Source organism: Melanotaenia boesemani, chromosome 18 (assembly GCF_017639745.1).
Source record: "Melanotaenia boesemani isolate fMelBoe1 chromosome 18, fMelBoe1.pri, whole genome shotgun sequence".
Taxonomy (NCBI): Eukaryota; Metazoa; Chordata; class Actinopteri; order Atheriniformes; family Melanotaeniidae; genus Melanotaenia; species Melanotaenia boesemani.
The window spans coordinates 15,641,842-15,658,508 of record NC_055699.1 but is presented as its reverse complement, the minus strand read 5'-3'; the positions used below and the strand labels follow the sequence as shown (position 1 = coordinate 15,658,508).

At 38.0% G+C, this 16,667-nt stretch overlaps 1 protein-coding gene across 6 annotated transcripts in view; it reads right to left on the bottom strand.

Annotated features, from left to right (window-relative positions):
* Window positions 1–97: 97 nt before the first annotated feature.
* The window catches only part of myripb (myosin VIIA and Rab interacting protein b), a 125,099-nt gene continuing 108,529 nt past the window's right edge, over window positions 98–16,667 (bottom strand). For 4 of the 6 annotated variants that reach the window (XM_041968628.1, XM_041968631.1, XM_041968633.1 and 1 more), the window contains exons 7-18: window positions 16,579–16,659; window positions 16,247–16,399; window positions 12,589–12,760; window positions 11,925–12,451; window positions 11,020–11,169; window positions 10,145–10,873; window positions 9,827–9,889; window positions 4,647–4,835; window positions 4,404–4,565; window positions 4,156–4,251; window positions 3,906–3,966; window positions 98–3,035 (exon numbers count right to left, since the gene is read on the bottom strand). In XM_041968628.1, coding sequence (XP_041824562.1) covers window positions 2,992–3,035; window positions 3,906–3,966; window positions 4,156–4,251; window positions 4,404–4,565; window positions 4,647–4,835; window positions 9,827–9,889; window positions 10,145–10,873; window positions 11,020–11,169; window positions 11,925–12,451; window positions 12,589–12,760; window positions 16,247–16,399; window positions 16,579–16,659 — 2,427 coding nt within the window. In that variant the 3' untranslated portion in view covers window positions 98–2,991. The remainder of the gene's footprint in view (window positions 3,036–3,905; window positions 3,967–4,155; window positions 4,252–4,403; window positions 4,566–4,646; window positions 4,836–9,826; window positions 9,890–10,144; window positions 10,874–11,019; window positions 11,170–11,924; window positions 12,452–12,588; window positions 12,761–16,246; window positions 16,400–16,578; window positions 16,660–16,667) is intronic. The other 2 variants (XM_041968629.1, XM_041968630.1) reach the window with 2 other exon arrangements.

Below are 16,667 nucleotides of genomic sequence, written 5' to 3'. Positions count from 1 at the left end.
TTGCTTTCAACTTATTAAAGTGCAACAGTTTTCTTCAAAGAACAGTTCCTTTTAAGGTTGCAAATTTTATTTATTTCATAATACATTTTACTTTTCATAGTATGGTGGCACATTGAGAATCAGTTTTTTTTTTTTTTTTACTTCTTTGCTTGTTATTATTTTCCCCAACATGTCATATGGATTGCAACAAACAATTGCACACAAAAAGTGGATGGCCCGTCTGTAGAGCTGTGCACAGTGAACCATGTCATAGTCATTCAAACTGGAGTTCAAACAAGAACAAAAGTAGCAGTTGTTTTTAGTTTTGTGTGAGTTTCTTAATTTCTGAGTATCTGGAGCCCAATCTCAACAGTAAGTAAGGATTCCTGTGTGTATCCACCTTCACAAGTCATAACAATTTTACACAATCTCTTGCAGACAACACTAAAATATTTGTCAACTATGATTGGGCAATAAACACATTATTCTATATCATATCCATCTTTTCACACATATACATATATTAACATATCCTGCAATGAGATATTAGCTTTTTTTTTTTTACATTATAAAAATACAGGACACTGATGATTGGACCCTTGTGAATGTGCTTTTTGTGGGAAACTTTACATCAATTCCATAAAACCAGAAACATGCTTTTATACAACAACACCTCTGTAGAACAAGACTGACAAAAGTGCAAACCCAAAGATGAAAAAGGCTGGGATGATAAGGTCACTAATAGAAGGGGCAGATCATTCATACAAAGGATCATCACACCTTTCATGCAGTCCATCAGGAAATCACACTCTGCTTTTAAGCTTAGGCAAAGCAAAAACAACTATATGGGCAACTAAATCAGATTCTGAGTAATGGAAGTGGTCACAGAGCAAAGAAAGATCCCCTGAAAATAAAAGGCAGTTGTTTCAAACTAGTGTTAAGAGTGTATACAGGTACAAACTTAATAATACCGACCACTTAAAAAAGATCTCTTGTCATGTGTGTTTTTATGGCATTTACCTTCATCGTTACTGACATAATCCAATGGTAAATGCAGGCTTACACTGAAAGCACTTTGAGTCATTGCACATGTGAGAGTCTGATAGGTATGACTGAGGAAAGTTCCTTTGAGGAAAGAATAAAGCCTTTAATTTGCAATAGTACTTATTTCAGTGGCATTGCATAAAAACTTTCAGTGAGTATAAAAATAAATTGCTTGTAACAAAATTATGATTTCATGACATTTGTTATATAGCCCAGGTGTATATAATGTAATTAAAAAAAAGATTTTTTTTTTTTAATGTAACACAAAATTTCAGATATGACCCAGCAAAGTAATTAGACATTTATTTTTTTAAATGAAAGGCCACAAAGGTAAAAAGTAAACAAATAAAAACAACGAGAAGTAAGAAAAAAATTACCATAAGTTAGGTAAGAAACCGTCAGCAAGAAATTGTTAGACCAAACTTGAATGTTGTTTTGTGTTGAGCTCCATGTCGGTCTTATTGGATTCAATTAAAAGTAGTGGTGCACAACTTCCACTTTAAGGCCATAGAGTGTAGCCCATTTTACATTTCTAGAGAACAGATACATATCATTTTAACCTTTCTTAACCAGAGGAGCTAAATACCACTCCCGCCTTATAGAAAATGTGTAGGATTTTGATTGGCTGTATTTAAGTCAAAAGGTTATCTTTTCATAAGTCAAACTAATCTGTTTTGTTGCCTAATTCTTACCAGTGACGGAGAATAAAAATAAACATCTCATAAGAGGCTGGATGAGATTAACTTGTTCCACCATTTTCCTCTGACCTACTGAAACATTGGTAAAAATGTGAAATACTTAGCTAGCTATTTGCTAAATGCTGCGACTTGCTAAATAAAGTTAGTAGCTAGCTGTTGAACAGAACAGCACATACAGTAATTAGGATATAACCCTCATTTGTTGTTGAGCAAACTAAACTAAAAGAAAAGAATATGGGGCTAAGTTTATGGGTAGATTATGCCAGTTTTTTACCTACTTTATCAACAGATTTAGAGTCAGACTAGCTGATTCTCTTTTCCACCAGTGCATACTTTAGCTATCTGGCTAGTGGCTATTAATTAGCTTGAGTGGTAGCTGTGCATTGACTTAATCATAATTAGCACATTAATATCTTTGACTATGGATTTTTGCATTTTTATTCTCAGCAAGAAATACTTTCAAAATGCTAAAAATGCATTTAAATGTTTTTAGCTGTGCATCTGCTGTCAAGTGACATATTTATCAAGTGTGCTTTTAAACCCCCCTTTGCCATACAACATCATAGTGGCAAGAAAGGACATAACATTTTGGCCCTGATGTTTTTTATATCTATATTGTTAAAATATCAAAAAGCAGTACAATCATCTTCCACATGAGGATTACTGTCTGATACCAGTTGATAGCTGTTGTATGTGTGTGTGTAGGGGGGGTAAACATAACTTCAATGGGGGTTTCAGTTTGAAGAATTCCCCGTATCATATTATGTTGTGGAAGAAGTTGTAGTATAAAACTTGACTCAGCCTCATTTTTAGGACACAGAATCACTCAAAGTTTCACATGATTTTTCCACAGCTTCATTGAACAGTAAATTACAAGACTTGCAAACGGATAAAAAAAGGAAATGCGTTTTTCTTTGCCTGTACAGATATTCTTTTTGAGTCGTATGCATCATGAGGAGTGTTTACAGATTTTAAGGCAGACACACCGACTGCTGAGTCACCCTTGAATAACAAAGCACGTAAGAAGTGAGGGGGGAGAAAACCAGTATTTAAAAGGGAAAGAGGGAAAGAACCAGTCATGTTTTTTTGTGAGGTGTGACTAATGTTGATGGCAGAGGGATGAGTTCTGGATGGTCACATAGGGCAGGTGTTGGCCCCTGCTTGGCCTTGAGCTGGAGGCAGATGATGGGTCAAGGCACTGGATGTGAAGGGCCCCCGTCCCCGGGGCTCTGAAGTAGCCCTGAGGGACTTGTTGTGCTGTTGCCTGTCACTATGGCCGAAGTACTTTCACCTGCTGCTCTGACTCCAACTTTTCTGAAACAACAACAAAAAAAAAAAACTTAGAAAAAAAGCACTAAAAAGGACTGAGCTCTTAAAAAAAGACTGACTAAAACTAAGATATGATTTAGATTAACATATATGACTCATATCTAAATATCCAGACATTGTTCCTGGCTGCAGTATACTGTATGAAGGACTGATAGAATGGATGATCTAAGCAGGAATGAATGATATGATCTGCAGCTCATCTTTGAAGCCATGCTGACAAAGCCTCTCTGAGTCAGAGCTATTGTGTGAATACAGGTGAAGAACAAAAAGAGACAAAAAAAAAAAGAAAAAGAAAAAAGAGAGAATATAAAGAAAGCCCCAGCAGAAAAAAAGCCTTTTACAAATATGAAAAGGCGCCAACTTCTTGTTGATTAATAAAACAGCCTTATCCTCTTGCACTGTGTGTTTCCATTTAGCTATTTTACATCTAATGGGGCTTTTCAGTTACTTAGTCCCTTTTTGGCAGATGTGAATACGTCTCTTCTTCGTCCATTCAGCAGCTTTGCTTCTTCTTGGACAAAGTGAAAATCTGTGATGTTTATTAAAGATAAATTAAAACTGTCCTCTTATCGCTAGTCATCTCACTATGTTTAGCTGTCTTTTTTTCATTGAGACACACATACACACAAACAACCATACATACAAAATGAACTTGTATATAAGGCTGTATAATTCAATCAGCACTGAGCAGATCCTACTAATGAGCTGAATGTGGGTAAAATATCGCTGCTTAAACAGATTTTGGATAATTGATTTAGCCACTGTAGGTGGAAAACAAAAGTTGTGAAATATTAGTATATGTGTTTCTGGACCCAAACTTTTCTCTAAATTAAGGAAATCCAACCTGTTTAATACCTTTTAGTGGAGGTGCTGGAAGTTTCCTCCTCTGATGGCGGGATGAGTCCAGGGTCTCAGGCTGCAACAGGAGTATATTATTATACATCTTATTAAATTTAATTAAACCACCCTTTGTAATCAACTGTAGCTATTTAATGTGCATGTAAAGTAAGACAACAGAGACAAATGAGGCAGCTTGAGAGTAAAAACATAATTATGTAAGGTTAAATGTGGCAGCTATTTTAAAAACCTGAAGGACAGTAAATACCTTGGACTTTGGCTTGAACTTGGAGAAGCGATTGCAGGCAGTTACATTTAACCCAGCTGTTTTCAGGGCTGATATTCTCGCCTCAATGTTAGATATCTTTAAGCATAAAGAGGAATTATATCAAAAACACCTTCTAAAACAAGATATTTTATTCTGGACTTCTTGTTACTCTTTGAGCATTGGTTAGAATAAAGTGTGCAATCAGCATGAGAAATGTTGATCACATATTTAACAATCCTGTCCAGTACCTGTAGTTCAGACTGCTGGACCTGAGCTGCTGCAGTACCCACTTGGTCCTCCAGGAAGGCCAGCTCTGTGTCTGTAGTGGCACTGCTAATACTGCGTGCACATTGCTCCAGCTCCCCCAGCGCTCCCTCGAGGCCGTACACAGCACCAGCTGCCAGGTACACCTGCACAGAGAAGAGCAAATTTGAACTCTCATCAACTTGTCCAAGAGGTAAAACTGTTGATCTCATTGCACTTCATCTTACATTTTCCTCCATCTTGGTGAGCCGCTGGTCCAGCTTGCGGGTCTCAGAGCTACTGGATATAGGAGAGGCGCTCATGGACTCAGAGGGTGTGTAGCTTTCTCCTCCTGCCTCACCGATCAGCTCCTCTGTAGCATTTAAAACCTTCAGCACCTCCGTGGTGATACTGCACAGTGAAGCTGCCGAATATTTCTATTCCAGTTGAGCATACACACACACAAAGTGAAATGCTAAAGTGAATTATCCACTAAAATGAGTGCCTGCAATGAATAAAAAACAAAACAAAACAAAACAAAAACCATTTGATTATTGACACTATGACCAAAAAGACTCAATATGCAAGCACAGTACAAACTGGAACCATTCATTTAAAATACATAAGCTTCACATAATTTGGCATTGGCACAAGGAAATGCCAAACAAATATGTTGTATTCAGTAAGCTAAAAGTGTCAAGAAGTGAAATCATGCCATACAGTAAAATTTTAGGCTTTACAATAACTAAAATTGGAAAAACATCCCCTATTCAACAATGATGGAGAACAACAAACAGGCCCAGTGATTTTGAGTCATAAACATCATAACTTATTCCTTCTTAAACTGTAATTTTTTGAAAAGCACATTCTGCAGGTGACAAATAAATACACTAGGCCTAAAAGGCAGCTTGCAAACACTCACACATGCTCGACCTGAAAAAGCAATCAGTGTGTGCAGAACAAGGAGATGAGAAATGCCATGGAGAGAGAGGAGGAACATGAGAAAAAGACTCAAGACAAAGCCAGAGACGTTTAATGATACAGAGTTTAATGCTTTGAATGGTTAAAAGACAGCGCAGGTATCTTTTATTAATGTGCAGCCTATTTCTAAAATTAGGCTGTGAGAATCATCATTTCAGTCACTGATTAAAGGTCCAGATCCAAAATAAAGGAGGGATACTGAGACAATAGTAAATAAAAACAGAAGAGATGATGTGTTGATCAATAGTGAAGAGACAATAAACAACTACTTTTTTTTGTTTTATTAAAATATCTACTCATTTTTACTTTGACTTTAGGAAAATTTCTCTAAAAGTTGGAACAAGAAGCAACAAAACACTAGAAATACCTTGTGAAACATCTCACAGCTAAATGACAACATGACTAGGAGTAAATAAAACATCATGGAGATCAAACACTGGCTAATATCTAGATGTAAAACTTTCCAAGAATTTGGGAAGTTCTTTACTTACAGTACATAATGTTATTAGCATATTAGAAAAATTCTCTCTGAAGAGACTGACAGTAAAAAAAAAATACCTTCAGGATCTAGCATCTGCTTGTACTGTATTTTATATCTAGACTTAAGAGTATGTTTATTAGGCTGTTGCAATGCTCATGGCACTTTCAAAAAACACGTTTTTTATTTTTATTAAATCATTTTGATAAATGAATGCATTTGCCCAATAATTATTATAAAAACAAAAGCGTTGATGGTTCAATTAAAAAAAAATATTTAAAGTTTCTTCAGAGGCTGAGAAAATAGACTTTTAGTAAACAATTCTGACAAGTTTGTAAGAAAACCCTTAGAATGCTCATAAGGGTTAAGAAATCACGTTGGTTTTATCCACAACTCTATAATACAACTCAATCATGCAAATAAGACATACTGTGCACACAGATACACAAATCTTAGCTCAAGCTCATATAAGATGGACTTTGTTCTCCTGACAAGTCAAAATGAGAACTTCTTCCTGGAAGGGATGGATGTCATGTTCTCTGGGCTGAAGACAATTTGTAGACGGTTCAAAGGCAGCATTCATGGCTGAATGATGCCAAACTACATTCTGCACAGATGACATTGTTAAATTGGTCTGCCTGCAGTCAAGCCCACTGAAAATAACTGGTGCATTATATATGAAACCCAAATTTAAAATTAGGATAAATGAAGTAAATATTTTGGCTCTAGCCTGCAGTTTAAATTATGAGATTTGCTTTACATTTTGAACGATGAAAACTCAGTTTTAAAATTTTATTTGAGAAAAGCTAAATGAATAGAGTAAGTATTATGAGTTTCTAAAATAGTGATCAAAACATCACAGTTAAATGACACAGATGTAATGTGGATTAGGTTGGTAATGAAGTGTTACTGCTGAAAAACAAAACACCCATTTACTGTCAATCAGTAGGTCTATATTGATTAACCTGAAGCAGCTTTCATACAAGTTTTAAACAAGTTCAATTCAATGGCCAAGATGCCTCGTATCGGAAAAGCAGCTGCTTTATTCCCCTGAAGAAATGAAAATACTGATCAAGAAAAGGCGAGGAAGTAAAGGGAGACAGATCTTATTCACTAATGATTGGATGAAGCTTTAATCAGTGATATCTGTGACATATTGATCCCTCTATCTGAGTGACAGTGTGAAGGGCAAGGTTTGGGCTGGTGTCAGAAGAGGTTGGTGTAGTTCAAAAGAAATAAGTGGGAAGTAGCTTTTTTCCCCCTCATCACTATTCAGTGATCTTAAAAAGACATGTATATATGGACACTCTGAGATATTGATTTGTTGGCAATGGACAAATAGATGTGTCCTCATCCACTCCAAAGAACCACAACATTAAACAGTGGATCAAACAGTTGGACTAATGTAACCAACTCAGAGTGCAAACCTCCATCAAACCATTGTAATTTTTTTATGCTAATGATTGTGGGGCATTATTTTTGAGTCAGAAGCTCAGTCAGAAACCTACATGTTCTTTTAAACATTTATCTATTATTTAGATTTAGTCAAACCTCTAGTTTTTTTAAGTAAAGAAATACATTTCTTATCCTTCAGTGAGCTCAATGTACATGTTTTGTCTGTTTGATTAATTCAGCCTAATTTACTTTTTTTCTGTAATATTTATATGCCTCTAAACCTAATAAAGATAACATTAATTAAAAAGGAAACAAAGAGACATATATATATATATATATATATATATATATTTATATATATATATGTAGTGGATAATTATACCAGCAGTGAATTAAACCATATGGGTGATTCCCTTATTTATTATTGAGGAATTAAATGCCAACTTCTACATTCTGCTGTCCTTCAAAATGGTGTGAATTTGATAAAAGTAAAAAAAAAAGACTTGAAAGATAAAAATATCACTGTTTTCATGTTTTCCATCTTGATGGATTTGTAAAGGGAGCTGTGAAAAATCAACGGAAATAGATCACACTAGTACATGCGCCATTCACATTGAGAGAGATTGGCATTACTCATAAAAGACCTCATAATGCATCAGCCCAATGACCAACTTCGACTCTCACTTCACAGATGTGTGTGTGTCTGTACCTAAATTTGTGGGTTTTGCTTTGTCCAAGTAGAAACTGAAACTGTGTAAGTCCTGGAACACTGCTTTAAACACACGTGATCATTATTAATGCTTCAAATGACTGAAATATGGTTTTATTTAGACTATAAGTGGTCCTAATTACATAAGAGGAACTAGCAGATCTCAGGATAGAGCTGCTAGAAATCTATTTTAACAAGGTGCCCTAGTCCTATGGCTGACAAACAAGCGCAAATCTTCCCCCTCCATCACCATGAGGTTCTTGTGCTGATATGCTGTGTTTGGTTTTCTCCAAATGTGGTGCCTGTGTATTACACCCAAACATCTTCACTTTGGTCTTGGTGGTCTAGAAGTCTCGTGATATGTGTTTAGATGTAGCTCTGCAAACCTAAGCTGTGTTACCATGTTCATTTTAGAGTCAACACTTAGCTATAACTTTGGGGTGACAGTGGTGGTAAAGTTTTTCCAATAACCAGAAGGTTGGCAGGTTGAATTCCGTTCCCCGAGTCAATCTGAAGTTGTGTCATCGGGCAAATAACTTCGGCCTCCTTCCCTCCAGGGTTGGCATCACTAGTGTATAAATGAATGTGTATGAATGTTCAATGATGGTCGGAGATCCCGTTGCTGTGAACTGGCTGCCATGTTTCCGTCAGTCTGCACCAGGCTAGCTGTGGCTACAGAAGAAGCTTACTCTCACCAATGAGAAGTGAATGAATAATGGATTCACGAAAAGCAATTTGACAAGTGCTGTAGAAATCTAATCCACTAGTATTATTAACCTCTTCTTGATGAGAGGCTGCTGTACAGATACAGTAACTCCTGGAAAGAAACACAGGTAAAAGTATTGCCATCCAAATGAAACAAAGCTAAAACCCCAAGCAATTATATGTACATGTAACAAAAACATGAGAACTTTACAGTTTCTGCTAATTTCTCCACTTCAAGCAAACCACAGACACATATGAAAACAGAGACTTGGCTGTTACAAAGACATCCTTTCATCCCTGTGGGACGAATCCTCTGAGCTAGAAGCCAAAGATCAAAACATGTCACTTTGGACAGGGGTCAGAAAAAATATCCCTTTTCAAGAATAGGTTACCATACTAACTTCGACCTGTAGAGTCTGAGATGTAGTTCAATGTGGTGTATTTAGTTATTTACACACTACTTCTGAATTTTGGCTTAGTTTTTGTTGTCCTTATCTAAGCTTAAGATCTTGTAAGAACCAAATGGTTTTTTTAATCATGTCCTGATACACTGAAAATTAAAATTGACAAAGGGTGTACTTTCTGTTTTTGCACAGAGTGGTGCATTTCAGGTGATGCTTGCATTTTAAATTTACAGCAACCACTCAGTTTGCCCTGGCTATTTCCCTTGAGTTCTTACATTTAACATAGAGTATTTTACCCAAAAAAGGGGGTTCTTGTTGTGTTTGGCTTCACCCGTTAAGGACGGTGTTGACGGCTAGCGAGAATGACTGAACCAGTATTTATGGTCCAAAAAAATAATAATAGTTCCAAACATAAATTATTACTGGACTCATAGGGATACTGCAATCTGACCTTTTGAACCTTTTGTTAATGTTGTGGGATAAATGTCTAAATTTTGAAAAGCTTTGACCCTAGAAAGAAAAATGGTCATGACCTTTTGCAGTGTGTATAGTGCATTTGCATAAACATAAATTTTAAATGATGAATAAAGTCTTGTTCAATTTGTGCATTCAAAACTAGGCTTGATACAGTTTATGTGTTTATTGTATTTCTGCAAGGAGATGGTGCTGGAGTCGAGTTAATTCTGTGTGCTCATGAATGGTTTCCTATGCAATGTTAAAAGATGCTTGTGCATCCAAGCTGCTGTATTTTCTCACCTGCTGTAAGACAGAGGAGAGCAACTGAAGCCTCTGCTGCTGTTCCAAGTCATTCTGTCCCACCTGACACAAACATATAGACAGAGAAAAATACAGCGCAAAAAGAAGAACACAACACAACCAAGGGAGAGCACAGGATGAAGGACAGAAAAAGACCTCAGAGACCCACATAAACAGGAGTGACATGAGATAATATTTTAAAAGTTACAATGCTAAATAAAATTAGAAATTTAACAAAAGGCAGACAAACAGACACAGAAGCAGAACATGTTTGATGGATGGAAATCAAACTTACTGCCTTTCCTCACATCTACCCACCTGGTTGTTTGACAGTGCCCCCTCCTGGGAAGAAGGTGAAATAGCAGGTGAACTGGCCATGGACGCACTCCTCCTAGCTCCACATCTTTGTCCATCCTTCTGTTGTTTCTTACTTTGTCTGGTCTGTTCTTTTCTGTCTCCTCTCTTTTGCTCCTGCTCTGTCACTATTTCCTCCAAACTCTCTCCTTTCTCCAGGTTCTGGTCCCAAACTCTTGCTTCCTCTCTCACCGAAGCACTCTTGATCAATCCAACCCCTCTTTTCATCACTTGTCCATTCACTTGCTTTGCTGCTTCACTTTCTTTTTCCCGCTTCTCACTTCCCCGCTGCCTTTGTATCTCTGTGTCTTTCTGCCTAGATTTCTTTTTCTGTCTTTCACTTTCTTTATCTGTTTGTTTGTCCACAGGCTGATTTGTGCACTCTTCATCGGTTGAGCTGCTGTCTTTGCTGTTCTCGCGGCTGACCAACTGATTGAGTCTAGATTGTAACTCCTGCTCCAGATGGTCTTTAGAGGAGGAGCATTCCAGCCCAAGAACCAAAGAATGGGGCTGAGGAGGGTTGGGAGTGGGTGAATTTGGAGCCACTGTGTCTAAGTCCTCTGGCTCAGGTGTCATGGCATCAAATTTGAGGGCATCATGTGCAGCTATGACTACTGGTTGACTATCAGATACCATCTGTTCCTCACTTAAACCCCTCTTCAGCAGGGCGTTGAGTAGAAAGCCACTGTTCTCCTTGAATGAGCAAACATTTAGAGATGTATACCATGAGATTAATAGCAATAAAAATATACCAGACAGTAAATCAATTATTAACTAATTGAAAATTAGTATTCAAATCAGCTCATAGAATCAGTACATTTGTAGTTGGGAAAACTTACCTGTACTAAGGGGTAAATGGACTGTGCATGGCTCTGTACAACAGGTCTGCTCTGCTCTGTTGACGACTCCCTTTTGCTTTTCCTGCGCCGTCGCGATCGCCTGATGGGGTCGCACTGCTTCTCGTCTGCTTCACTACTATCTCCTATCACCTGTGGTCAAGCATGGGAGTGGATGTCATTTTATGCTTCTTAACACCTTGTACAACATTTTAAAGCGAAATGTCTCATCGCTTTGTAGCTTTTAGAGTAAAAGTTTACATAAAACCTATAATATTCACCTATATGTATGTATATATATATATATATATATATATATATATATATATATATATATATATATATACATATATATATATTACAATCTTATCCATCTGCTGGTAGTTTTTGCTCTTTTGGTTAGGTTTATTTTTAGCTTTTAGAGGTTGTGTGTGCACTCTAATGATTGTCATTGTGATTTAGGTCGGGCCTCATTATTGTCCAGAATTTTCTCTATTTTCAGAGATTCTCTTGGGTCATTAGATGTGTGCTTCATGTTAATGTCCTAACTCTTCGATACCATAGGCATCAAAGCTGCAGCACAGCGTGATAAAACATGTTTTACTGTAGGTAGGGGTTTCTACTGACTCCCATAAACCAACTGATTCACTGTCTTCTCAAAGAGCTCTGCTTTAGTTCTTCCCTACTGTATATAAAAACATTATATTTGTTCTTTCTTTCTGCAGTCTGCACCAGCTTATTCATTTTCCTCATATCTGATGCTTTCAGAAAGCTCTGCTGTCCCCACCATCACCAGGAAGAAATAAAAATTATCAGCCAAAGAAACTTCAACCCCATGACTCCTATTTTCTGTTTAAATCCATTTAACAATACTGAATAATCCAAATTTTATTATGAAGACACATCACCTTGGGGTTAAAGTTTACATCTAGTGCGCCTGAGCAGGCCAGGTATGGAGTAAAGTTCTGTTGAAGGTGTTGATGGTAGATCGGTTGCTGATGGGGGTGCAAATAAGCATCCGCCGGGCCTTTCTTCCTCAACAGGTTATGATGTGGTTTGCGAGGACATGCAGACAACACTGATGAGGCCTCGGAGTCTGAGTTGAGAGTCTCTGTGTTGGTGTACTGGCCGGAGGACGGTGAGGTAACAGGGAGGTGCTGGGTGTAGGTCCACTCTGGGTCATGCTGAGAATCTGTGTAGTAAGTCTCATCTGACAGTTTGCGTTGGAATTGCCGCAATGCCGATCCCCACCCTCCTTCATCTTCCACCTCGGAGTCGGATCCCATCTCGTCATAAGCGGAGACTACGTTGGACTCCTTTTCAAGCACGCTAAACACCAGGCTCTTCCTCTTTGTGAGCAGGCTGGGCCGAGACAGTTGGGAACTATGCAGAGCGATCCAGTTCCCATCTGGGCTCTGGAGCACAGAGGATGCACCTGGAAGAACATTATCAGCCGAAGCAGAAAGTTTTAAAATGCAAATCCTTTTTTCTTTTACATTTTGTCCACATGCACTTGAGGAAATAAAAAAAACAAAACAAAACAAAATAAACCAGTCTGTGTGTTGTATTTACTTGAATTTTCTAAGCGATCCATGCTTTTCCAGCTGGGTAAGGATGCAGCCTTGGGCTCCCTCTTCAGAGAAGCATACTCCTGCAGGCCACTGCCACCTGCTCCTGCATCCTCTTCTTCTGGACCCTTGTCTGGAGAGTCGTCACTTGTGAGGGAGAACGCTGACCGTGATCGCTGCATAAACACACACAGAAACACACAAATATGAACAAAATGAGGCTAAGAAAGACAGAATTTAACAGATGCAAACACAACAATAAAGTTTATTCCTTCAGGTAGTTTATTACCAGTTAAATAATTTAAATAAAATTCTCTAGATCAATAACTACTGAATGCAAATGGATACAAATACTTACATTTAAATTTCTTTACACAATCCAAAGCTCATTGTTGCTAACTTAACTAATATCAGGAAAAATCTATATTACTTTGGCTGTGATTTCACACTCTCATCAGCAGGTGGAGCTACAAAACAAGGAAAGAACTCAAACAGGACATTAAATATGAATGTGTGTCTTATTCACAGATGTCACCAATTAAGATCATGTTATGATTTCTCTCCCAGGAATTATTAATTAATTTAAACAATTTTTTTCTTCATAAACAACTTAATATCACATCCACAAAACATTAGAAGTTCAGAGTTGCTTACATTTTGAGCTTATTTTTAAACAATTTACAGTTGCTTCTTGTGTTGTGCAGTAGAAAAATCTGCCATTAGCCCTATTAGGTACAAAAAAGTCACTAGATTTAAAAAAGAAGCATCCATTCTTAAAATGGGTGGGATGTAATATCTGGATTTACAGTTGCAGAGCTTCAGTATATCTGTGGGAGCACATTTGCATGCATTTTGTTTCAGTGAGTGTGTTTGCAGAAAGCTGATAAACACTGGGACTCAGCAGCCCAGGAGGATCTTGCGTATTTCACAGGACTTTGATCTTCCACAAGTGAAATGGCAGGAAACAGAGCGTTGAGGCTTGGGGAGCTCAGCTTTGATGCGCTGGTCACACACATACTCACACACACATTACAATGACAAATCTATAGGAGTCCCAGCTGACTAGTTGTCTGAACCACTGGCTGGTTTGTGCCTGTCTGCACACTTCGTGTCTTTGTACATTGCGGGTACATTGTTGTAATATTTTGTGTATAAATTTGGAACATTTACAGGAACAATGCAAAGTAAAAATGCCTGTTTTGTATTTTCTTTTGACTCGCTTCGAGTCATCAGACAAAACTGATTCATACCTAGTTCAGCCTACATGTAGACCATTGTGCATGTTTTTCTTTTGTTTATTAAAGGAGAAAATCCAAATATTTTACTGAGACAAAGGTGTTAGTCATGCACCTACAGGTCTGATTTGTTGCTCAGTGGTGCATTTCACTCCTTATTCAAAGAAAAATCTTGATGCATAAATGAGACTCACACAGGACGTGCAGTAATCAAGGCTAACCTTTGGATTAGTTAACCTTTTTACAACTTTAACACTAGAACTGCCAAGGAAGTAATTTTTACCTCCTTGGTTTTTCAAACACTTGTATCTCTGTTAATATAAAATCCCTACTTCTCTCAATTCATGACTTTTCCTGAAATGGGTTCAGTAAACATATAGTGAATTTTGGTGAGTGTGTGATCACAAGAAAAAAAAATCTGAGCATAGATACCTAGAACCGTCAAGGGGGTAATTCCTACAGTCTAATTAAATGCACTGTGCCCATTCGAACCACTCTGGGTTGCTTTGTAACGCTTCAGCACATCTGTGACTTTTCAGTGGCAGAGGCACACCGGAGGAGAGAAGCAACATGGGAACTGGACCTGACTGAACTAAAGGCCTTCATTGGGCTCCCTTTTAGCCAGAGTAGTACACTGTGGAATGCACAGGATGTGGAGGTTTTGTGTTCAAATGAATGGGAGCTCAATTTTTTCACCACTACCATGTCACGGAACTGGTTCAAGGAAATAATGCACTTCCCTACGGTTCGATTAAAAAGATACCAGAAAGATCCGACTGTCGCAAGAGTGAGGTGTGGGACAAGCTGGTCCAGAACAGCCAGGCAGCCTATAAACCAGGCCCAGAAATAACAGTGGATCAACAGCTGTTCCCTTCAAAGTCCCGCTGCGTCTTTACCCAGTAAAAATTCAGCATAAAATTCTGTCTCGCTGCTGATGTGGAGACCAAATACATGCTGAACGGGTTTCCTTATCTGGGGAAGGATCCACGTCGAGTGTAGTGGAGACTGGGGTGCTAAAACTGATGGAGCAGTTCATGGGGAAAGGGAGGAATATCACCACTGACAACTTTTTTACTTCTTTTCCGCTCACAACAAACTTCTAGCAAGAAACACATGCCTGGTGGGGACCATGAATAAAAACAAGCACTCGCTGCCTCCCTCTCCACACCTGAAAGCTGGACTACATGACACCAAATTGATGCAGAGTGTGGGTGCAATGCTCACTATCTACCAGGCAAAAGAAAGGAAGAATGTGTGCATCCTCAGCACCATGCACACAACCGTGGACATCCACAACAATTCTAAAAGGATGCCAGAGACAGTCACCTAATATAACAAGACCAAAGTAGGAGTTGACGTGCTGGACCAGATGCTGAGGCAGTACTCCACCTGAGTCGGAACCAGGAGATGGCCAGTTGCAGTTTTTTTTACAATATACTGGACTTAGACACCCTGAATGTGTGGGTCCTGTAACGAACCTGTGTTCCCCAATGAGACTTCAAGCTGTTGCACAATGAACATATTTCAAAGCCTGCTAAGACACCGGCAGCCCACAACATGGAAAAGATGAGGTGGGTTTGCAGTGTGAAGCGCAAGTGCAAACAAAACAAAGCAACCAAAAAATGTACAAAGTGCCAACGTGCACCATGTGGACAGTGCACAGTGAAAGGGTACAGTGTGTGTGCTGATTGAGAGTAGGCTAATGTGTAAAGAAAATAACAGGAGTATGAAGCCAGCTTCAAGTGTCAATGAATATGTATATATATAGTCGATATTTACATGATCAAATTATACAAATTTATATTAAGTTCTCATAGCAATGTTATTAATTGTTATGAGTTATTTAGACTATTAAAAAGTTATTCTAATGTGTTTGTGTGTGTGCGTGCGTGTGAATGAAAACAATAAATAAGTGGGAGAGCAACGTTTATTTATATTTATCTTTCTCTAAAATTAACTAAAATATTGAAATATCATATTTTCTTATTTAATATAATCTGGTTTGACTGTTTAGCTAGTTTTTTATAAGTCTCCATTATAACTATTAAAATAATAAAAGGAAACAAACAACTTCAATGCATCATTGCATTTTTTGCACTGTTTTTAGCAGGGGGTGGTAAAAATTACCCTTCTCTGTGGTTCTAGGACTATTGGAATATTGGCAGTTCTAGTGTTAATGTGGATTTATTTGTATTAATTAATGATTGACAAGAAACATATTCAGTGTAGTTGTACCCAATAATAAAACCAATAATAACTGCACATAACTACAAGTGACCTTTGCCAAACATGATAGACAGATCCAACAAATCTTTTTAATTTAGAGAATTTACATCTACCAACAGGGCAGCTGTGTTTTGATGTAACTACAGCACACATTGATGCTTTAGTTGTGTGAATTGCTCTAAATGAGAGTAAGAAACTAACCCAGAGAGAGTAGGAGGTCTTGAGAGGGTCTTGTGATGAAGTGTGGGGCTGAGAGGGAGAGGGCAGTTCACTAGGTTGGATATGAGACTGAGGCTGAGGCCAGACAAGGTCGTACTCTGTCTGCATCTCTGAGCGCTTCCTCCTCTGGATGATCTGACAGGAAAAATGAGGAAGAAGATGAAGAAGGGAAAAAGAGACAGTGAGAGACAGAGAGAACAGAGCAATTTAGCAGGTAACATTTATTTGAGGACTTATAATTACAATGAGTAAATTAAATCCCAATGCCTCCTTACAAAGGAAAAGAATAAAAACCACGGTCTTAGCTAACTTACTTTTTGGACAATTGTTGTGGCGAGTTCCTCTATGAGCTCCTCTTTGTGGTCCTGCAGATACCGAGCCTCATTCTGCTTTTCCTACACAC